At 45.7% G+C, this 24,238-nt stretch overlaps 1 protein-coding gene across 7 annotated transcripts in view; it reads left to right on the top strand.

Moving 5' to 3' along the window:
- The window catches only part of NEDD4L (NEDD4 like E3 ubiquitin protein ligase), a 338,296-nt gene that overhangs the window by 300,662 nt on the left and 13,396 nt on the right, over positions 1–24,238 (top strand). For all 7 annotated transcript variants that reach the window (XM_079943343.1, XM_079943342.1, XM_079943344.1 and 4 more), the window contains 7 exons: positions 2,164–2,229; positions 3,991–4,220; positions 5,682–5,803; positions 8,223–8,293; positions 9,934–10,029; positions 20,706–20,779; positions 22,941–23,001. In XM_079943343.1, the coding sequence (XP_079799469.1) occupies positions 2,164–2,229; positions 3,991–4,220; positions 5,682–5,803; positions 8,223–8,293; positions 9,934–10,029; positions 20,706–20,779; positions 22,941–23,001 (720 nt within the window). The remainder of the gene's footprint in view (positions 1–2,163; positions 2,230–3,990; positions 4,221–5,681; positions 5,804–8,222; positions 8,294–9,933; positions 10,030–20,705; positions 20,780–22,940; positions 23,002–24,238) is intronic.

Raw genomic sequence — 24,238 nt, 5'->3', positions numbered from 1 at the left:
TCCTAAAATGAGGACTTTTCCAACGTGCTGTTTACCCAGTTTTCTTCCTTGACAAGTGTATCAGTTCGCTTGCCTTTCTGCTTGTTGCTTTTCTCCCAGAGATTTTTTTTTAACATTTTTATTGGAGTATAATTTCTTTACAATGTTGTGTTAGTTTCTGCTGTATAATAAAGTGAATCAGCTATATGTATACACATATCCCATATCCCCTCCCTTTTGCGTCTCCCTGCCACCCTCCCTATCCCACCCCTCTAGGCGGTCACAAAGCACTGAGCTGAGCTGATCTCCCTGTGCTATGTGGCTGCTTCCCACTAGCTATCTGTTTTACATTTGGTAGTGTATACATGTCCATGCCACTCTCTCAGTTTGTCCCAGTTTACCCTTCCCCCTCCCCGTGTCCTCAAGTCCATTCTCTATGTCTGCGTCCTTATTCCTATCCTGCCCCTAGGTTCTTCAGAACCAATTTTGATTTTTTTTTTTAGATTCCATATATATGTGTTAGCATACGGTATTTTTTCTTTTTCTGACTTACTTCACTCTGTATGACAGACTCTAGGTCCATCCACCTCACTACAAATAACTCAATTTCATTTCTTTTTATGGCTGAGTAATATTCCATTGTATATATGTGCCACATCTTCTTTATCCATTCATCTGTCGATGGACACTTAGGTTGCTTCCGTGTCCTGGCTATTGTAAATAGTACTGCAGTGAACATTGGGGTGCATGTGTCTTTTTGAATTACGGTTTTCTCAGGGTATATGCCCAGTAGTGGGATTGCTGGGTCGTATGGTAGTTCTATATTTAGTTTTTTAAGGAACCTCCATACTGTTCTCCATAGTGGCTGTATCAATTTACATTCCCGCCAACAGTGCAAGAGGGTTCCCTTTTCTCCACACCCTCTCCAGCATTTATTGTTTGTAGATTTTTTGATGATGGCCATTCTGACTGGTGTGAGGTGATACCTCATTGCAGTTTTGATTTGCATTTCTCTAGTGATTAGTGATGTTGAGCATCCTTTCATGTGTTTGTTGGCAATCTGTATATCTTCTGTGGAGCAATGTCTAGTTAGGTCTTCTGCCTGTTTTTGGATTGGGTTGTTTTTTTGATATTGAGCTGCATGAGCTGCTTGTAAATTTTGGAGATTAATCCTTTGTCAGTTGCTTCATTTGCAAATATTTTCTCACATTCTGAGGGTTGTCTTTTCGTTTTATTTATGGTTTTCTTTGCTATGCAAAAGCTTTTAAGTTTCATTAGGTCCCATTTGTTTATTTTTGTTTTTATTTCCATTTCTCTAGGAGGTGGGTCAAAAAGGATCTTGCTGTGATTTATGTCGTACAGTATTCTGCCTATGTTTTCCTCTAAGAGTTTTATAGTGTCTGGCCTTACATTTAGGTCTTTAATCCATTTTGAGTTTATTTTTGTGTATGGTGTTAGGGAGTGTTCCAATTTCATTCTTTTACATGTAGCTGTCCAGTTTTCCCAGCACCACTTGTTGAAGAGGCTGCCTTTTCGCTATTATATATTCTTGCCTCCTTTATCAAAGGTGACCATATGTGTGTGGGTTTATCTCTGGGCTTTCTATCCTGTTCCATTGATCTGTATTTCTGTTTTTGTGCCAGTACCTTACTGTCTTGATTACTGTAGATTTGTAATATAGTCTCAAGTGTAGGAGCCTGATTCCTCCAGCTCCGTTTCTCCTTCTCAAGATTGCTTTGGCTATTCGTCTCCCAAAGATTTTTAAAGCACAATCAGTCTTTTCTGGATGACAGTGTAGGTCATTTGGAGTTGTGTGTTAAAGTATGATAGCCAATAACTTACCTAAACTACAACCTATAAAAAGATTACAATGTACCCTGATGCATATTCAGACAGAAGTCACATGGAAAGTCTATTCAGTTTATGTATAATACCTCTAAATGATTTCTTGAATATCTGTATTGTTGTTTTCAGGGGTGAAAGCCCTATTCAGTGCTGATTAACCTTAATCATTTCTAGAACGTTCGCATGTGCTACATAGACATTATGTAAATTTCAGTGGTTATGTGGAGAGTGACGATTTTCAGGTTCATGATTCATGAAGTTTTCTGAACGTTGGCTTAGTACGCATAAAATTTCAAACATGTTGTTCATATTATCTATATTTATACATTTGTCTTCCAGGCTGTTCCTTACTCCAGAGAATTTAAGCAGAAATATGACTACTTTAGGAAGAAATTAAAGAAACCTGTGAGTACATATCTTCCAAAAATGCTGTTTTAGTCATTTGTAAGTTACCCAAATTACTTCACTGAGAACACCTCGTTTCTTACTGTTACGTGTATACTAAAAATATGACCTTCCTTTTCTCACTGCACTTTGATCCACCTGGATCTTCAATCTGAATTTTCTTTTTAACAGACATGGTAAGTGAAGATTAACTGAGTATTACATATCAAATTACCTGAAGGTAATTTCTTATGTAATACATTAAAAAATAGAAATGATTTTTATGAGGTATAAAATAATTCAGGAACTAGTGAAAAATTGTGGAGAAGCCTGTGCAATCAATTATGGCTATCCTATTTAATAAAATCTAGATCCTAATTCGAAAAATGTTCAAGTCCCTTTACATTCAGAAATACAGTTTTAATGATGATATGTACAACAAAAATATAATTTATAATATTTGACATATTAAGACCAAGTGTAATTTTCAGATTAAAATTCTTACTAGGAAACCCGTTAAGATTCTGACAAAACTGAGAAACCCTGTAAGGCTTTTTACAGGCAGTGTTTTAAAATACAATATTATATTTTCTACTAACATCTCTCCCCAGATGCTTTAATACTGTGTCTTCTGTTTTACTTTCTGATTTCACCTCTCTGGTGTAAATTTTACCAGTTTTCTCCTAAGTTTGTGCCTTCACTATTTTGGGGGTGTTTTTGTTCCCGTCACCATTTCTTGGCTTCCTCACTGGGGAAAGCTGCAGCTCAGATCACCCCCATTTGCCTGTGTTCCTTCCCCATCTCGCCCACCCCGCTCCACTCCCTCAGCTGATGCCTCATTTTCCTGGCCTCTGCTATGGACGAGGCACTGGGGATGCAGAGACGCTTGAAACACAGCCTCTGCCTTGGGGAGCTCCCTCTTACGGGTTCTGTTCTCTCTTCTAACATCCTGACTCAAGGAGCTCCTGGGTAACTCCTTCTGAAATGACTCACATTTGAACCTGTGGAATTCCAGTGTTTCTTTGTGCGCCGCCTGCATTTCCTCCAGTGATGTGATGACTGTAGACATCACGCTGTCTCACTTTGTGGCACTTGCACCGTGGTACCTTCTGCCTGGAAACTGACTCTGTAGATCCATCATCCTGACAAAGCTGACCCTGGACCTGTTTTGCCAGGAAGCAGTTATTCACAACTTCAGTCAAGTGCTTTTTCATTTTCACGTTTAGTAACTGTTGCCTTTGGGATGCTTTCCCACAACTTGGCTGTGATAATCAGGGTCCCACTCCCCATGGCAACAGAACTAGCTTGTAGGCATCATGGTCACAGCTACCAGCTGGAGTCCCTTACCAGGGCTGAGGGTCATCCCAGCCTGGCCAGGTGGGGATTGTCTATGGGTTTTAATCCCCTGGACTTTGACTAAAACAGTATACAGAGTTGACCATATTTCATTGCCAGTGGGCAGATAAGTGCCCCACAGTTGCTTATAAAAGGGAGAGAGGATGACTGTCTTCACTCAGCATAGTTTCTTCTGCAGCGCGTGTTGCTGGCTCAGTCTGACACCTGCTGGTGGATGCTGTGTGTCTCCTCCTGACACAGGCTTTCTGTCTGTGTGAAGAACAATCTAGAAAGGAGAGAGTTTCGGTTGGAACCATTCATCATTGCTTGTTTATTTGAAGGCTGCCATCATTTCTGCTCTTTGTTTTTGTTTTTTTTTTCTGTTAGGAAGTAAGGTGTATATTTACTGTCTGATGGTGTGTGGGGTTTTTTTTCTCTTGTTTTTAGGCTGATATTCCAAATAGGTTTGAAATGAAACTTCACAGAAATAACATATTTGAAGAGTCCTATCGGAGAATCATGTCTGTGAAAAGACCAGATGTCCTGAAAGCTAGGCTGTGGATTGAATTTGAATCAGAAAAAGGTCTGGACTACGGGGGCGTGGCCAGAGAATGGTTCTTCTTACTGTCCAAAGAGATGTTCAACCCCTATTACGGTCTGTTCGAGTACTCTGCAACGTAAGTGTCTGGAGTGCATTCAGAAGGTGTCCGCACTGAAGCAGTTTTATTCTTCATGAATTTAAACTTAATGAAAGAATAAGCAGCTCACTCAGAGGTGAATTAACACTGCTGATTTCAGCCCCTCCCCGCCAGCCCCTGTAAGTCTAGAACAGGTCTGACTCTTCATGGTGAACTAACGTACTCTGTGAACACCTAAAAATAATTCTTCTCTTGTCTGTTGTGTTCATGTAATTGAGATTGAAAATGTGTTGGGTACTTAACGCTAAGGAACAAGGCAATTTTCATTCATAACGTTATGTTAATTTAGGAGAATTTGTCACTGTCAGAATTCAGAAGGTGGTTGTCTTATGAACAAGAATAGTTTCTGAAGTCAAATTACTTAAAGGCAAACTGAGGACCCGTCCTTTAGGATCCAAAGGACCACGCCCACCCCACCGTGCATTAGGATTTCATCACTGCCAGGCGTGCAGACCGAGGCAGAGTCCATTGCTTTCTCGGGAATCAAACACTGCTACTCGCAAGGCCACCCTTTCCTCCTCCAGGCTGTGGCTTCTCCAGAGGCTTAGGCAGGACCCGAGCCCCCAGTAAAACAGTTGACCTTGAAAAGCAGCCTGTGCTCTGCAGGCACAAGGGTTCTCCCGTGTCTTCCCCCTGGTGCCGGTCTCCTGGGAGCTCTTTTGGAAGGCAGCCTCAGTGTTCTTCTCCGATGCTCTGGCCAAGAATTTCCCATTTTGTAAAATTGATAAAAGCCATTGAAGTGGAGGGGAGGATCCAGAGGCGAGATCTGCACCTCTTACCCACATTCCCAAAGCTGCCCCCAGAAGAATCTGGCCCCGGAGCCCATTTTGCAAACCACCGATCCTCCTGATGGTGAGATCAAAGAAGGGCGATGAGGTGTACATCAACCTCGTGAGGTTTGCACTGTTGGGACAGCCGTATGTTGCTACCAGTGGCCTCCAGGCCTTTCAGGGCAGAATGCTGGTCAGATGGATCAGGGGTTGGACCCCTGGGAAAAATTTTAATCCCCAAACCAAAAGCTTCTCAAGGGAGTTAACCCCCTTTCTCACAGAGACAACCTGTTGCACTCACACGTTAGCTGGGAATCCCTGTCCAGCCCCTTTGGTATGTGGGGCTTCTCAGCTTCCCCAAATACCTGGCTGAACCGTATGAAATTGAGATTTTTGTCGATCAACAGTAGTCAGAGATCCAGTTTCTCACGGTTTAACATGACGGCATATTCACCAGCTCCAGTAGACCTCCGTCCTTGGTCACGGAAAAGGGCTGACCAGATAAGCCCCGTTGTCTGGCTGTTATGCCTTACCTGTCAGGTACAGGATGTTTGTAGGCGCACTGTAAAAGCTTAATGACAGGCAGCACTGGAAAATTCAAATTCTTGCATTTCTTATTTATTGCATTTATTTACCACCTTTCTTTTTCTCTCTCTCCCTCCCTAAAAAGGGACAACTACACACTTCAGATCAATCCCAATTCAGGCCTCTGTAATGAAGATCATTTGTCCTATTTCACTTTTATTGGAAGAGTTGCTGGTCTGGCAGTATTTCATGGGAAACTTTTAGATGGTAAGTTATTAAAAAGTGTTGAAGTAATAAAAATTGGACAGTGCTGTCTGTGGTCTCTTATCAGGTGTCTTATCTTTCACATCATAGGTTTTAAGCAAAAGTGCTTCACTGGTTCTCCCTCTGTAAATCAGTAGTTTCTTTAATGTTTTGTCCATAATGAAGGTGCTTTTTTTTCCTGGTGTCATCTTAATCTGAGCACTGAAGACATAGTGTCTACACACAGTTTGAAAAAGGTTTTTATTTGAAAAACTTAAGTGTGAAGCACAGAACATTCTGTATTTGTGCATTTTCTATGTTTTCCAGAATAACATTTCTTTAGCAGGAACTAGATTTGATGACAGATGGAAAGTATTGATCGAAAAGTTCATTAAAACGGTCTAATTCAGCCAGTATCCTGCCATTGTCCTGTTTGTCCCCAAATTACCATTTTTTTGAATGTGAAGAGACTGTAAATAATTTCAAAGCAGTGTTAGAACTCAGCTAAGACCTTGACCCCTGGGATCACTGCTGAAACAGATGGCACAGAGTAATCTCATTATTATCTAAAGCATGTAAGTCATGCAAAGTACCAAGAATTTCAAGGTACCTTGGAAGTCAGGAGAGAAACCCCCCTCCCTGGCTGAATCAATAGGCCTATAATAGAGACTTCTTATGGATTTGGTCATTGAAAAAGTAGTGCCCTTAAGAGAACATTACAGAAATCATCAGCGAGGAAAGAGAATCAGAAATATTTTTGAAGAATTTAGGTGTGAAGTGGTTGAGAGTAGAAGACAGATGAAGATTAAGATTGACACTGCAGTTACTGGAGAGAGAGATTTCCAGGAGAATTATGGGAATTGCATTTGCAACCTTAGCTATGCTAGTTGATGTACCCTGTGTACTTCCTCCTTTAATAAATTTTTACTGGTCATGGCTAGCTGATGTTGATCCTCTCATTTCAACACTGTATTTTTTACGGGGGGCGGGGCTGGTGGCAGGAGTAAACACTTTTTTTTCTGATTGGGGGAAACTGTTCTCACTCTGTATAGGTATATGCAGTGAATGTATTCTAATTTGCAGCACTGGAGTCATGCCATAGATTATTAGAACGGCCGTTATGTACCTTCTGCTGAGAAAGAAGACGTTCTTAGTTGCTACAGGGGAAATAGAAGTTTAAGCTGAGATCCTGACCTCAGGGGACCGATGTTCTAGTGAGGGTACGGGAAACATGGGTCCAGAGTCCGGCAGAAGGGAGCACACGGAGGTCTCTGGGGGGGAGCGCTTTACCGGCATTAGCCTCGCCAGGAGGCTGCGGTGGGGTTGGCGCACTTAGAAGCTGGGATCGTTTCAGAAGAGCGAGGACGGGCCAGGAGTCAAGGCTGCCTGGAGTAGTGATGGGAGCATCTAGGTCCCTGCTGCAAAAGGAGATAGGAGGTAACCATGTCCTCGGGAATTGCAAGAAGAGCCCGAATGACCCCAGGTGTGTGGCCAGCAGTGTCTTTGTTTCCCGGAACCATGAACGGCCCTGGAGGCAGAGCAGACACACTGCACATCAGATCAGCCCCTACTCCTTTCTGTGGCTTCACCCCCCAGACAGCAGGGGCTTTGAGCCACAGCCGCAGGGCCACACTGAAGCCAGTGGGAGCGGGAACGGGCTGCGAGGGAGGCTGGTTAGACCTGGAGGGGGCGCTGAGGATGGGAGCTGAGGGTGAAGGGGGAGGACTGAGGTTCCGGGGGCGCCTGTGTCAGGAGGCGTATGACGCTGACTTGCCTGGGACGGGGTGAAGTGGGGTCCCTGCAGGGCACCTGCGCAGTCGTGCCGGCATTGCCACCGCCCTCGCCTCCCTCAGGCCGTCATCACCCGGCCCGGGAAGACTGCACAGCCTTCTGAATGGCCTCCCTCGTTTCCTTCCTGTCTGTCCCTTCCAGTTGCTCTTCCCATTACTGCCCAAGCGATGACATTGAAATGCAGGTGGAATTGCCCCCTGGCGTTTCAGTGACTCCCCTTGGCCCTGGGCAGCGTGTAAGCTGTACACTCCCTGCCCAGTCCCTCCTCTGGCCTGTCTGCCCGGGATGCCCTGTGCTTCGGTCCTGAGTCCCGGGTCTTGTCCCTCTGCTGGGAGTGCCCTTTTCTCCCCCCGTGCGTGCGCCCTGTTTGCGCTACAGATTCCTGATTGTGCCTGAAGCTCGTTTGTCACCTCCAGCAGCCTTTCTGACCTCACCCCTCTGCTGTACCATCTCTGTTAGGATAACTGCCCTCCTTCCTAAACCCCTTCCCCCAACCCTGCCCCAAACCAGGCCCTCATCTTACTGTAGAAAACCCTCGACTGTTCTGTCCCGGTCTCTCATTCAGATGAAAGCAGGTTAATCTTTTATTTCATGCTCGGATGCACAGCGTCGTCAAAGATTTGAAACTAACTCAGTTTTCACCGCATTTTAGGTTTCTTCATTCGACCGTTTTACAAAATGATGCTGGGGAAGCAGATAACTCTGAATGACATGGAGTCTGTGGTGAGTAAACAGGTCACTCCCGCGGGCCGCACCAGCAGCTTGTGCATTATGGGAAGGCAGCTGAGACCATGTTGTAGTCACGGCAATTTTTACGGGCGTTGCCATTCAGTATGGACAACAGGGATTGTTCAAGAGGCTAACTGATCTCCCTAAATTTTTTAATAAGCAAATCATTCTTCACATTTCCTAGAGTCGTGGTATTTAGGGTGGGTACACCCACATCTCAGTTACCTCTGCTTACTCGGAACTGGTTTGACCAAATTAAATCCAAGGGTCATTTGGAGACCTCATTGCTGCCCTTGTTTTCCATGGAAAACTGCTAATACTGCACACTTAGAGGTTCATCTGCTATCCCTCTGTTTTCCGACCTCAAAAAATGGCAGGGAGCCAGACGAAAACAGTAGATGAAGGGAAGCCTGTTTATACTCATCCCAGATATGGAAGAAGGGTAAGGGACCACTACAGTGTAGGAGAGGAATGAAAAGTTAGAAAATAATTGCTAACATTTGATTTGGGTTTTCATGTTGCATTTAACTTATTTAATCTAGGCTGACCATTTTAGAGTTGAAAGGCTTTTCTATAAAGAACAAAAGTTGATGCTCTTTTCCTGGTATACTTTTGCTTCTGTTTTTCGTTTAATTTACCTGTACTCCCACCATTCACCTCTCACCTCTCACCATTCACCGGCCACACACGGGGCCATCAGGAAGCATCTTCGTCCATTTGGGGTGTTTGCAGCTCTGCTCTCACGTTCTGTCACTTGAGTCAGAAAGCATCTTCCTCCCCTCAGCCTCGCTGCCGTGTTGACTGTACGCGTTGTGTAGTTGGGTATATGGCCGTGCACCCCTCCCTCACAGCTCATCCTCTGGGTGTGGAAGGAGAGTAGAAGGCCAGCAGTGCACACAAGTCCACTGAGCTGGGTTTTGCCCGGGCGAGCAGCTCTGTGTATCCACGGTACCCGTGTCGAGTTTCTGTCCAGCTTTTACCTTTAGCTTAGCCTTTATGCTTTTGTTACTGTATGGTGAGGAGGCTAGGAGTATAAAAATCTCTCTTCAAGTCTAAAGTAATTTTATTCGCCACGTTGACCGTCGGTGCACACATTCTGTTTGGTCTTCGTCGAGCCCCTGGGGCTGCCCAAGAGACAGAGGAGTCCAGGCTCTCGGGGCCTGTGTTCTGGGTTTTGACACCAGGGCAGCCTCTTCCTGTTTGCTCACAGTGACTTGCAGAGAGTGCTGGAAGCACAGGAAGGGGCATAACTTGAAGCCATTGGTATTTAAGTAGAGCATTCTCTATCCTGCCTCCTTTCCTCTGATATTTTCACTCTTAAAAGATGGGGAGTATGTTCATCTCTACATGTTCAGTTCCGTAATGTTATGACGGCCATCCAGAGCAGGCTGCTTCCTCTTGACAGAGGACAGGATCCAGCTACAAACCCCTGTTACTACCAAAGCAGTTTTTTAGTTTGTATTTTTAAATTAAAGTGGAAGAGAAGGTTTGGGGTAGAGCTGGAAACATATTAGTGACTCATGCATTTCTTGAGATTCTGGATGGAATTACATTTAAAGGACATAATTATTTAAAGAAATGAGTGTGTATTTTGGGGAAAATGCTTAATTTTAATTTTTGTGTCATTTCTGTAGGATAGTGAATACTACAACTCTTTGAAATGGATCTTAGAAAACGATCCGACTGAACTGGACCTTATGTTTTGCATTGATGAAGAAAACTTTGGGCAGGTATGTGTGGGTAACCCCACGAGCTCCCCCTGGACTTTCAAAGAGTCTTTGCTTCTTTGAGTCTTTGCTAATTATCATCTGATTGTATCAGTATCTTATTGTCATGCCAGGAAGCCAAGTCCCAATTACAACTGCCTCTCTTCCTGCAAAGTTAGAGAAATTCTAAGGCCTCTGGTGTGTGAAGTAGCACCTACTTCTCACATCTCAAGCAGATCTGAATGTGAATGTTTGTGCCTTGGTTTTGGGGGTTTTGTTTTTTTTTGTTGTTGTTGTTGTTTTTGCGGTATGCAGGCCTCTCACTGTTGTGGCCTCTCCCGTTGCGGAGCACAGGTCCACGGCATGTGGGATCCTCCCAGACCGGGGCACAAACCCGTGTCCCCTGCATCGGCGGGCGGACTCTCGACCACTGCGCCACCAGGGAAGCCCTGTGCCTTGGTTTTAAAATTTAGATACTTCAAAAAAATAGTGTAAATGTTTACTTAGTGATATAAATACATGACCAGGAGTAGGTGATGCCGGTGGGGGGGGGGGGCCTTGGTTTTTTTCCCTCTGCTTTAATGGTTCCCTTGTCATGGTGAAGTTTGTCTTCAGGGGTCAGCAGGCTCAGGGTTTCTAACATTCCTTCTTGCTTTGCACCAATACTGTCTTTAAGGCTGGATTAACCATAAAGATCAATTTCAAAGATAAAGTTGCCTTCTTGGAATTCTCATCCTCGTCCTAAAGTTCTGTAGGATGTGTTTGTCTTCAACCTGAAACCTTTGGTTCATTTGTCCCCCGGTGATAACGATGCTTTTGGGAAGGACTTCTCAGGATTATCCAACCCCTGGTACCTGTCCTTTCACAAAAGCCCAGAGAGAGTTCCCATCTACCAGACCAAGTGTTCGTGGCCTTGGCGTTCATGAGATCACGGAGCCCGTGTTAAGGCTTGCTAATGGAACGTGACATTGATCGGTTCTTTATTGCTTCAGAGATGATTGCAAGTGTGCTCCGCTGTCCAGAAAGTGTGCTCACGTTGGCTCTCGTTTCACGATGCTGTGCTCAGTTTTATAGGTGAGGTAAGGAAATCAGGTCCCTGCCCTCTTGGGTCCGCAGTCTTAGAAAAAAGAAGCTGGTGCCGCTGGATATAAAGAAATTAATGACACCTGGGGTAAAAACTGTTGCGAAGGAACGTGATCACACATACCAAAATCACTTGTTACATCCGCTCAGGCCAGGAAACCGTCACTCGTGTGAGTCCCAGAAGTGGGTGGGTCTCAGGGAGTCTGTGTTTTCTTTCCTTCCTGGTTGGTTGAGTTGAGGCACCAGGAATGAGAGAGACCCTGGGATTAATGGAAATCATCAACGAGTCCATTAAGAATCTCATTTTGCCCTCCCCATCCTTTTTCGCTCCGTACTGTGTTTCATGCCCCCAAACCTTCACAGACCGATGGACACTGCTGTCCTTGTGGGAGTCCTGTCGTGGGGTGGGGGAGGGAAATCTCTTCTGCACCACGCCCAGAGCTGTCCCCTCCAGGTTAGCGGTGGCCCCCCTGCCCAGCACTGAATGTAAATGGGTTCTGGCCCTTGTCTGCTTCCTTCCTCCACTGCTCCCTCCCCTGAAGCCCCTGCAAGTCACCCCCACTTCACCCCTTCTCCCCACTCCCCACCCCGCTCCGCTCTTCTCCTTCCACCTCCCCTAAGCCCTGCTGCTCTGCTGGCCCCGCCACGCTGATGCTCCCCTGCCCACTTCTTTCCTTGTCCTGCCCTCGCTCGCTGGGCGGCCTCACTCTGCGCATCTCTGCGCTGCTCACCGCCAGCCTCTTACCTGCAGCCCACACCCTTCCTCTAGCGTCCAGATTCCCCCTGCTTCGGCTGCCTCCTGAGCCGTGTCTCCTGAAAGACCCACAGGTCCCCGAACGGAAAAAGCCACTTCCTCCTCCCGACCCCCCATCTCCACTCCTGTCTAACCAGTGGCCACACCCTCCCCTCCGGCCTGAAACTGGAGTCCCCTTGGAATCGTCCCTCTCCCTCCGTGTCGAGCCGGTCACTGCGTCCTCTAGCCCCAGCCTGCTCATCGCTCCCCTTGTCTGCACCCTCCCCTTGTTGAGGCTCTGCCGGTTCCTTGGCTGTGTCGGGTAGCAGTCTCCCTGGTCCCTACATCGCCCCTCGCTCCAGTCCGTTCTCTGATGCCTCCACACATATGCTCCGGATGTAGTGGTTCTGAAGAGCAAACCTGGACCTGTAACTCTTCTGCTCGACACACATTCTTCACTGGCCAGCCTGTGCACTTCAGTGTGAATTAAAACCTTTCCTGCACGGCTTAGGACCCCTTGCTGCCCACCTTTACCTTCCCTCCCAACACCTCCGTCCTCTCACCTTCACAGCCATGGGGGGCCTGCCTCGGCGTCCCCCAGGACGCCCCGTGCCCTGTCACTGGCTGCGTGGCGCCCTCTCCTTGCCGACCCATCCTCCCCTCCCCCGCCATAACGCTCTGTCCTCTAGCCATCCCTGGCCTGCCGCCCACTGTGAGCCCCCTGAGGTCTCCTTGGTTTCTCCAGTGCCCGGTGTGTAGCGATGGCTGATAAATGCTTAGTGAGCAAAGGAATGAATCATGCTGCCTAGGTTTTTTTTTTAATGTTATAAGTAATGGAAGCTCCAAGTGTGAGACAACAAAATAATTGGAATTGCAATGACTTTTTTTTAAGCTGGACATATTTAAGGGTCTTAACTGCCAATTTTCAAAGGATAACACATGGCTAACCATCCTAGAACCGTGTCTTCTTTGCATTTTTAACACATGTAGGGAGGAGTAGAGATAAAGAACTAAGGAAGATTTAAAATCAGTCTTGGGTGTCAAATGCAAAAAAAAAAAGGTCTCTTTATATTATATCCACTTGTAGAAATCCATATGACTAACTTAACACAGTTCAGAAGACATTAGTGATGCCGAAGTTAGAAGCAGACTAAACCTTCCTTAGTTACAGTTAAATGTAACTATTTCCACCTGGTAAGTACAAACCAAACAAGATGTTTGCATTTTTAAGTAGACTTCTGATAAAGATTCTGATGGTCATTATAGCTCATGTCTATGGTTCATTAAAAACAATTCTTAAACCTCCTCATTTAATGTGGGTTTTTCTGACTTTGGATTGAATCAGGTAGAGTAAATGCAGTAATCAAAACAGACTCACGAGATGAGTAAGATAATGATTAGGTGCCCTATTTGTGAAACTACTGGCTTTCCTTTTTAGAGAGTGAAACCTGACTAACGAGGAACTAGCATATCTATTTTGCGTTCTGGGAGGAAATGCAGAGTGAATTAAGCAGCCACACATTGATCTCATCTCCCACATCCAATCCATCACCAGGCCCTGTTCATTTTGACTCCCGACTATTCTTCAGTTCTCTCTGTTCTCCTCGTCTGTCCCCCCAGCAGCACCCAAGCCTAAGCTACCATCTTCTCTCGTAGATTCCTAACTGGTTTTTTATATCCACCTTTGGACTCCTACAATGGCAGAGTGGTCTTTTCAGAATGTGAAATGATCATTCCATTCCTCTGCTAAAAACATGCAGAGATTTCCCACTTTATCACTGTCAAGATAAAGACCCAAGTCCTTAATTTGCCTCATGAAGTCCTGCGTGGCTGGGCCCTGCCTGTTCATCTCCAGGTGCGTTTTGCATCAGTGCTGCCCCTCGTGCTTTCTGGGTCTGGTCCCACGAGACCTCTTGCACACACCAAGCTCCTTCTTGCCGCAGGACCTTTGCACATGCCATTCCTTCAGTGGGGAACACACTCCCATCATCAGTTCAGACTAAGCTAGCTCTGACCCAGGACCACAGTACTTCAGGGTATCTTCCGTGTCTCCCTGTGGCAGGTACCATAGGTGACTTTGCATGTATTTGTATGGTTATGTGTTTAGCATCTCCCTCTCCCATCAGACTCAGTCTCGGTGATCGCTGCTCCGGGTCTGCCTTTTGCTCACCATTGTGCACTCACCACCTGGCAGTGCCTGGTACAGGGTAGACACTCAGAATAGAGGCGTTGAACCAAAAATGTGGACATCAGCAAGAGGCCCGCGCAGGCCTCCCCCTCCCCCAGCCCTCTGCAAAACTGCTGACCGTGCATTGCCATTTTCTAACCCAAGAGGAAGCCCACGCCTCCTTGTGCAAAAAGATAAAGTCATTTCTTCACTAGAGTGAAGTTACCACAGAAGTGAAATGTGCGTGCAGTCGGCCTTCCTTAGTGCTTTTAGGCTCTTTCTCTCATTCCATGGTTAGAAATACCAGGCCGTGAAGTTCGGTGGTAGCTGTCACTTCATGTAATGAAATTGCAGCTGTTGCCATTTTTTTCCAGTCTGCTTTTTTCCTGGTTGGTGAGAATCTGCAGCTGCTGGTTTCTGGGGCCTACTAACAATGTTTCAGATGAACAAACTTCAATATTTGAACAGTCGTCATATGCCAGACAGAAAGAATCAGCCATACACTCACGTACAGCCCTGCACACGCATGCCCCACCAGGAGGAGACATCCTCTTAGAGCTGCGCCAAGCAGAAGTTCTTGACGGCAGAGTCAGCAGAGCAGCACCTGATTCGGTTGCTTTGAAGAGGCGCAAGCGGTGTGGACTTCCAAGAAGCTGGCAGCAGGGAGGGGAAGAGAATGGGCAGCAGCCTGTCGGAAAATTCTTGAGGACCTGGCCTGAGTTGGGTGAAGGCATGCATTCTCAGCTGGGGAGACGACACCCCTAGGGGGCAAAAACTGGACAACTTTTTGTCTTGGAGGACAGGAAGTCTCAGCCATTACAATGGCTTGTGGTCCTCCAAGGGGGCCACGGAACATAACACGGTGCACCGTGGGTCTCTTTGGTAAGATTGCGTGGGAGGGAAGGGGCAATTGGGGGGTCTAAAAAGGCTCCTGGGGGGTAATTAATGGGGAAAAAGGCTGAGAAGCACTGAGTCGGGGAGAGGGAATAAGGAAAGAGGCAGAAGCTGGAAGTAGGAAGGAGAGAGAGGTGAGAGGCAGAGCGAGGTCGTGGCTGGAGCTGGACAGAACCAGACCAAGACCCCAGTGAGGAGGTAGTTCCTCAAAGACCAGGTGAAGGAAGTGGGGCTGGTGGCAGCTACAGGAAGCATGAAAGCAGAAAGGTGGGCCGGCCGCTGGGAGAGGCTGGGGAGGATGAGGACAGCGCCCAGTAACACGAGCAGAAGCAGTGAGGCCTTCCTCTGCCTGGGTTCAGGATACCCGATTTGACCTAGACAATTTCTCGGTGGACTCCTCAGACATTTGTCATAAAGCATCTGAGGAAGATCGGGGAGATGTGTGTGAATCTGAAGTTGTCACTTGCCACAGAAGAGGGGTCCAGTTCTGTGAGAGCTGCATCCCGGAGCTTCCTCTGATCTTTGTGGTCTTTACGAAGAAGAGAGAGGAGTTCATACTTGGGCCAGGAGACTTCAAGAAAATGCAGTTTTTTTCTACGAGCACTTATTAATCCCCTTCTGTGTGCCAGGCACTGTGTTAGTGTCTTCATGTTGGGTCCTTGAGGAAGGGGTTCAGACACAAGACGAGAACTATATTTAAAAAGTGGAATTTGGGACTTCCCTGGTAGCACAGTGGTTAAGAATCCGCCTGCCAGTGCAGGGGACACAGGTTCGATCCCTGGTCCAGGAAGATCCCACATGCCGCGGAGCAGCTATGCCCGTGTGCCACAACTGCTGAAGCCTCCGCACCTTAGAGCCCACGCGCCACAACTACTGAGCCTGCACTCTAGGGCCTGCGTGCCGCAACTACTGAGCCCACGTGCTGCAACTACTGAAGCCCGCACTCCTAGAGCCCGTGCTCTGCAACAAGAGAAGCCACCGCAATGAGAAGCCCACGCACCGCAACAAAGAGTAGCCCCCGCTTGCCGCAACTAGAGAAAGCCTGCGCGCAGCAACGAAGACCCAACGCAGCCAAAAAAAAATTTAAAAAGTGGAATTTGAACAGCAGCCCACAAGTGGTGTGTGAGGAGAGGGAGATGGGGGTGGAACACCAGCAGAAGCCTGACTGAGAGGCCCCTAGGGCTTGGGGAGGATTTACTCTAAGGGAGCAGCTCAGGGAGCAGGCCTGGAGGCCCCCTTCCCTGCCTGCCCGGAGAAACCATGTGACCTACACGTGAGCCCCAATCAACCACGTGAGCCCCAATCAACCACGTGACCCACGGCTGCCCCAGCCGACGATTCCTTACTCGGCACAGAGAGTATGGTCCGGTCTTGTTATTTTTTCTTTTTTTCTTTCAAAAACAATTGTATTTATCTGATTGCAAAATATTAATCTTAGTAATAAAAATAAAGTCAGTACAATAAACACATATTAAAGTCACTCATAGTTCCTACCACCTAGAGAAAAATCACAAGTAAAATTTTGATTTGTATCTTCCAGAATGATTCTCTGTAAACACACACACAAGGTTTTATCTTTTCAACAGAAATGGAATTGTACAGTGTATCCAGTTTTAACTTAGTATATTGTAGGTACCTTTCCGTGTCAGTAAATACCATTTTAATGGCTACACCGAATTCCGTTTCATAGACTGTACCTTTTTTAACCGTGCCCTAGTGGTCAGCATCGAGGCTATTTCAGTATTTCACTATGTAAACAGTATGATGAGTGTAATCCTGGAATATACATTTTGTACACTTGACCAATTTCTTTCTCTTGGTATAAGTCCTAAGAGAGAAATTATTATGAAAAGGCATATGCACATTAAAATCTTGACTCCTGTTGCCAAATTATCTTTTCAAAAGGTTGAACCAGTTAGACCCTCACCACCAGCACTGATAAGAACCGTTTCTCTACGCTCAGCAGTGCTGGCTGATTCTGCCAGTTTTCATCACTAGGGGCTGCTTTTGGAGGCGCCAGAAGTGTTTTTCTCCTTTCCCCTCCCCGCCCTGTCTCATCTGTGGTTGACCCTCTCATTCAGTAGCTCTGGAAATTGCAGCTCCCAGAAAACATTCTGTTCTAGTACAGCTGAACTGTACTGAAAGCCTCTCAAAATCCAGAACCGGGCTTGGATTTATTAACTTGTCATTTGGTGTGGATCTGATAGAAAAATCTCATCATGGAAGGGAACAGCAAGACAATCTTTGAGGAATAAATGGGGGGAGAAAGAAAAACTGTCTTATTAAAAAATATTACAAAAGTGTAAATGAATACTGACTACAGACCCCCAAACAATCGACTACAAAAGTGTAAATGAGTACTGCTTACAGACCTCCAGATAATTGTCAAAGAACTAAAGATGTTTCACTATAAGAGACCTCCCATCCCACTCCCTAAGCGGAACTGTTTAATATCTTCAAAAAAGTGCCGTGACCTGCACAGGACAGGAGCAGGTCACCACGGGGGGCAACTGGATGGAATGGAAGACAGCAGCCGGAAGGGGGCACCCGGCAGGAGGGAAGGATTTGAAGAAGAGTGAAAATACAGCAGCAATTAAAGTCCGTACTGCATTTGCAAATATTTTCTCCCATTCTGAGGGTTGTCTTCTTGTCTTGTTTATGGTTTCCTTTGCTGTGCAAAAGCTTTTAAGTTTCATTAGGTCCCATTTGTTTATTTTTGTTTTTATTTCCATTTCTCTAGGAGGTGAGTCAAAAAGGATTTTGCTATGATTTATGTCATAGAGTGTTCTGCCTATGTTTTGCTCTAAGAGTTTTATCGTGTCTGGCCTTACATTTAGGTCTTTAATCCATTTTGAGTTTATTTTTGTGTATGGTGTTAGGAAGTGTTCCAATTTCATTCTTTTACATGTAGCTGTCCAGTTTTCCCAGCACCACTTATTGAAGAGGCTGTCTTTTCTCCATTGTATATTCTCGCCTCCTTTATCAAAGATAAGGTGACCATATGTGCGTGGGTTGATCTGTGGGCTTTCTATGCTGTTCCATTGATCTAGATTTCTGTTTTGGTGCCAGTACCATACTGTCTTGATTACTGTTGCTTTGCAGTGTAGTCTGAAGTCAGGGAACCTGATTCCTCCAGCTCCATTTTTCTTTCTCAAGATTGCTTTGGCTATCCGGGGTCTTTTGTGTTTCCATACAAATTGTGAAATTTTTTGTTCTAGTGCTGTGAAAAATGCCAGTGGTAGTTTGATAGGGATTCCATTGAATCTGTAGATTGCTTTGGATAGTATAGTCATTTTCACAATGTTGATTCTTCCAATCCAAGAACATAGTATATCTCTCCGTTTGTATCGTCTTTCTTTCATCAGTGTCTTATAGTTTTCTGCAAACAGGTCTTTTGTCTCCTTAGGTAGGTTTATCCCTGGGTATTTTATTCTTTTTGTTGCAGTGGTAAATGGGAGTATTTCCTTAATTTCTCTTTTGTATTTTTTGTCATTACTGTATAAGAATGCTAGAGATTTCTGTGCATTAATTTTGTATCCTGCTACTTTACCAAATTCATTGATTAGCTCTAGTAGTCTTCTGGTAGCATCTTTAGGATTCTCTATGTATAGTATCATGTCATCTGCAAACAGTAACAGTTTTATGTCTTTTCTGATTTGGATTTCTTTTATTTCTTTTTCTTCTCTGATTGCTGTGGCTGAAACTTCCAAAACTATGTTGAATAATAGTGGTGAGAGTGGGCAACCATGTCTTGCTCCTGATCTTAGAGGAAATGGTTTCAGTTTTTCACCATTGAGAACGATGTTGCCAGTGGGTTTGTCATATATGGCCTTTATTATGTTGAGGTAGGTTCCCTCCATGCCTACTTCCTGGCATATACCCTGAGAAAACCATAATTCAAAAAGAGCCATGTACCACAATGTTCATTGCAGCTCTATTTACAATAGCCGGGACATGGAAGCAACCTAAATATCCATTGACAGATGAAAGGATAAAGAAGATGTGGCACATATATACAATGGAATATTACTCAGCCATAAAAAGAAATGAAATTGAGTTATTTGTAGTGAGGTGGATGGACCTAGCGTCTGTCATACAGAGTGAAGTACGTCAGAAAGAGAAAAACAAACATCATATGCTAACACATATATATGGCATCTAAAAAAAAATTGGTTCTGAAGAACCTTAGGGCAGGACAGGAATAAAGACGCAGACATAGAGAATGGACTTGAGGATACGGGGAGGGGGAAGGGTAAGCTGGGATGAAGTGAGAGAGTAGCATTGACATATTACATTACCAAATGTAAAACCAATAGCTAGTGGGAAGCAGCTGCATAGCACAGGGAGATCAGCTTGGTGCTTTATGACCACCTAGAGGGGTGGGATAGGGAGGGTGGGAGGGAGATGCAAGAGGGAGGGGATATGCAGATATATGTATACATACAGCTGATTCACTTTGTTGTACAGCAGAAACTAACACAACATTGTAAAGCAACTATACTCCAATAAAGATGTTAAAAAATAAAAAACAAAGTCCGTACTGCAGACAGTAAAAACGTTGAATTGATGTTGTGGAAAGTGGAGCTCAGTCACGTGGGAGGGAAACGAGATCCCTTCCCGAATAACAGAAAAAAGGACAGAGAAGAAAATATGAAGGGCCGAGACAGAGGATCAGTGGGCTTTGATTGAAAAGGCTGTCTCCATGTGAAAAGGAACAATAATCAAGTGCATCATCAGAGAAAACGTTTGGAGAGGAACAGGATCTGATACTGAGGCCAGAGAGGCCGTCTGTCCCGCGTGTGTGTGGCAGGGCTGGGGAGGGGTCCCTGGAAAGGGACCTCTGCCAAAGCAGGAGATCTGCTGCAGGTTTGAATCTGTGTCCCTCGTGGTGGATGCAGCCTGGGTGCTTACTCTGGAGAACCCTCTCCCTCAGGCTTGGCCTGGCTTCCTCTCAGGTGTAGCCTGGTGGATGTGGGAAAAAAGACCACAAGGAATCCCACCAGAACACACATGTGGTTACCTCTGAATAGGGGAGCTGTGAGTGGTATTTGTTTCCTTTTTATTTCCCTGGAATTTCCATGAGAGTAAACATTTTATTTGTTAGGTCAGTAGGCCTCTTCCTTCCCTTCCCTTCCCTTCTGCTACTTATTGCTCTGTACACTTTGATGTTAAGCCAGGGCTGGCTCAGAGCAGAGGAGAAGGCTGTGCCTTGAGTTCAGCTGCTTTGCTCTTTTCACTCCTGGCTCACGCTGAGGGAGGGGCTTTCGGGGCTGAGGAGCCAGGAGGTGGCGTCTGGACGCACATCAAAGCCTGGGGTTCCCAGGGGTGGCAGGTGAATCCATCCCTCAGCCTGACTTTCTCAGCATCTTTCTTTTTTTAAGTCCCTGTGTTTTGCTCCTTTGAAAGAAATTCCACATATCTTTTTTTTATGGCTATAAAATCTAATTTTCAGCAACAAATCTGGATCTCTGCAGTCTTGATGGTTGTATCCTGTCTTTTCTGTTAAAGATAATTAAATTTCTTGATAAGTCAGTAGCAGATGGAAAAATTGTTGTTCTCCATTGTTGCTAATGTATGAAGAATAATTAAAACTCATCAATAACCATAAAATAATTTGCCTTCAATGATAACATCTTTACGTGTGTAGCATCTTAACAATTTAAAAGCCTCGTTAGACATTCTCTTGGACACAGAGCCCATTTGCTGGGAAAGAGTTCTGAATAAATTTTACTTATCTTCCTTTTACAGTAAGACGTTATTACTCAGTGATAATATGCAAAGTAACTTCATGATGGTGATGTTGTTTTATCTTTGTAATTACAGACATATCAAGTGGATCTGAAGCCCAATGGGTCAGAAATAATGGTAACAAATGAAAACAAAAGGGAATACATTGAGTACGTACACACTTACTTACAGCCTTTTCTTTCATTAAATTGAACCGCATGTTCGGTTGCCGTCCTTTGCCAGAACAGTTCGTGCAGATTGTGGACACGCTTCTAACAGTATGAGTTCCTTTCTGGCTTGGCCTAATAGGAAGCTGAATTATGGGATGCAGAGTTTGGCTTGTGTCATGACTTCGTGTTGCTGCCATGCAGAGGAGCAGTGGGAGGAGAGAAAGGGGCCACTGTTGAGTAACTTGGCAAATACTCTGGGAGCCTGTGGGCATCTCGTCTAAAATGGAGAATTACAACAATGGAGCAGTGTCAACAGCCGGTTGGGGTAAATTTGGGAACAACCGAGGAGAACATATTCCATCTCTCTCCTGACCTCTTTTCCATAATGAAAATGTAGGAGAAGAGTTAAAATGGAGATGGAGAATTCAGCACATGCAAACATGAAGAATTGTTCCTGCTGTTTGTAATTTTCTTAATCTCAGCATCCTTTGGTGGGACAAAATGTTGAGTCCTTTGGAAATCTAGCTGTTGGGTAACCCTAGGAGTCTGTACTGGGCAGAAGGTACAGTTGGGCAGCTTACATTTTCTTCTTTGGTATATACGTATGCCTCGAGCTCACCGTTCTGGTATCTTCCAAGGATTGCCAGGTTGCCCTTGCTAGTCCTCGAACAGGGACGAGGTCAGCGTTAACGGTGGTTGGCTCCTGGATCCTAGTTTCTGCTCATCTAGTGAGTTACAGCCATGGCCTGGGCTCCTTGTTTGCATTCAGAACTCCATTTCAACAAGCCGGGTTCCGTCCTCTCTCATCACCGTTGATCACAGGACTTGAATTCAGAGAACTGGCTGAGGAGCTTAGCATCCTTCCTTAGCATCCGCCAAAAAAAAAAAAAGAAAAAAAAAAAAAACCTACTCTCCTTTCTAATCAGGAAGAATTGGAGAGTGCTGGCGTCTCTACTTAGAGACCCTGACAGAGCATGGACTTCTCCACTTGCAAGCTGAAAGCTTGCTACACTTAATCAGAAACTAGAAGTAAGATACTACATTTCTTGCCTGTTCACCTTAATTGGCGCTTGTGCTGAGCTTCGACGGTCTCAGCAAGCAGACGACGTCCTGACAGGCACCGTTGTCTTCATTCAGAAAGTGTAGACTTCGAATAGATTTTTAGCAACACCCCAGGGTGACTAGGTTTGAGAGACTGAGTATTTGCACCTTGTGATACATGTTGTGCGTCATTCTTTGCAGTTAATTCTTTTAGGTTTCAAATTGCGGGGCGCCTCCACTAGCTTCACTGCAAAAAGGAGGATAGAAATCCCCGGCTGCTCCCTGCCGCCCGCATCCTCTGGTGCAAGTAGGCTGTCGGGCTGGTGCTTGCAGCACAGCCAGTCAAACCCGATATTCTGAGCAGTGAGTGGGCAGCAGGCTGGTCCTCGAGGGCCGTTGCCATGGTGCCACCTCGTATGTGAGAGCCCTTCATGACAGGGTCCTTGTGCTATTTCATGGCAGAATGCCTTAGGTGGAATCCAAAGTGGATACGCCTGGCAGTAAATTCTGCTGTACACTAAATATTGTCACAGGGAATATGGTTTCAGTGGCTGTCTGTGACTCCAAGAGGTTTTACCATTAATCCTCCAAGTGTTGGTATAAAAGTATTCGTGGTAAAGTACTGATAAATTATGTCATCCTTGAAAATCAGTACGTTGAATACTAGAATGAATTATCACATGATAAAATACGTTGTAGTGGGTATTCCCCTTAAAAATATGTACATGTCTGTACATAAATGTGGGTGTGTGCATATGTGTGTGTGTGTGCACGCGTTATGCCCAAATACATATGTGTTCAAACCCCATTTTCCCTTTTTCTCCAAACAGTCACGTTTATAAAGCAGCTTTGATAAACGAAGCCTCGATCTGGGGGGAGAAAAGAAATCAGTCTTTCTTCTGAAACCCTTAGTGAGATTTTAGGTTCCACATGTGCTCATGATTCTCGAAAGAATCCGTGAATGAGCAGCGCGTGCCACAGCATATGCCCTCCCTCTCCTTGGCCGCCGTCGGGCTTTTCTCCCCGCCCCGCTTAACGAGAAGCAGTCGCAGCTGGGGGGGAAGAACTGCACACGAGTGATGAGCAACGTGGTTAAGGGCTGTCCGTTTTCCTCCCACAGCCTAGTCATCCAGTGGAGATTTGTGAACAGGGTCCAAAAGCAAATGAACGCCTTCTTGGAGGTAAGTCGTGTTCTCCGGGAGTCTTGCCTGTGCCTTTAGGTTGAAAGAGGACGGTTCTCCTCCTTGGGGGGCAGGGAGGGTATTAGACGCGATCACACACCCAGAGACAGGCGTGGGTGTGGGACCCAGGGCAGGAACGTCAGGCCTGCACTGCTCACAGCATCTCCAGTCTCCAGGGCAGGAGTGTTGAGCCACTGCACTGCCACCTTTTCGTCTGTCTTTTTTTGGTCAGTGTTTTCTGGCTTTGCTGCTCTTATTTTTTAATTTGCCTTAACTGTTTTTAAAGAGAAATCTTTACAGACTTGACCCAGAAGGGCAGGTTCCCCCACAGAGGCTAGAACCATCATCCTGTAGCTTTTGGTGGTACCCAGGGAAGGCTGGGAGCATCTCTGCCTTTTGCTGCAGTGACGGGTTCTGAGAAATGCGAGGACTTGGGACAGTTTCCAGTCAGCCATCCCTCCGTGATAATGCCTTCCGCCTCATTGGTCGAACTTTTTTTTCTTTTTTTTTTTTTTTTAAATCCCCTGCCCTTTCCTCGTGGCTGTCTGAATAATTCCTCACCTTATTAAAGTGTGAAGTGGTTACTTCTCAGACCCAAGTATTTAATGTCAGTGATACTCCCAGGCCCCTGAGGAGGGAGGCCCCTCGCAGAGAATAGGGGCTTCCTCATTTTAAAAACCAGCTCCCTTGGACCCAAAGCGCAATTCCTTTTTAAATCCTGATAATGGGTATTAGTTACTTAAAGCGAACAAGTCCCAGCTGCACATTACAAGAACCGATCGATGCAGGGTTCTCGCTGGGCGATGCTCTCTTAAGTTCACCCCAGTTCAGTTACCTGCTCGTGGTGAGTATAGCGCCAGCCCAGGCAGACCACTCAGAAAAATTCCAGGACTTAGGGTGAAACGTGTGCGTTAGAGGCGCCGGAGAACAGCAGGGTTCATACTGTATTTACACGAGAAACCTACCCGGCCCTATCCCAGGTGATCACACTTTCAGAAACTGGCCACACGCGAGGCCCAGCAACACGGAGCGTCCGTCCTAGGTCACTGCACTAGTCAGTGGTGCCTAGCCTGGGGACCGGGGCAGGCTGTCTGTGCTCCCTGGCTCCTTTCCACCCATCACACCGCCTCCTCTCGTATTTCATCTTTGCCTTATTTTTAAATGGTCCGCTTGCGCGTCTGTGGCCTGTGCCTTTGAGAACACCCTGACTCACAGCAATGTGTCATAAGTGGCTTTT

This window comes from Stenella coeruleoalba (assembly GCF_951394435.1).
Source record: "Stenella coeruleoalba genome assembly, chromosome: 14".
NCBI classification, from domain to species: domain Eukaryota; kingdom Metazoa; phylum Chordata; class Mammalia; order Artiodactyla; family Delphinidae; genus Stenella; species Stenella coeruleoalba.
This window is presented reverse-complemented; position numbering and strand designations above follow the sequence as displayed.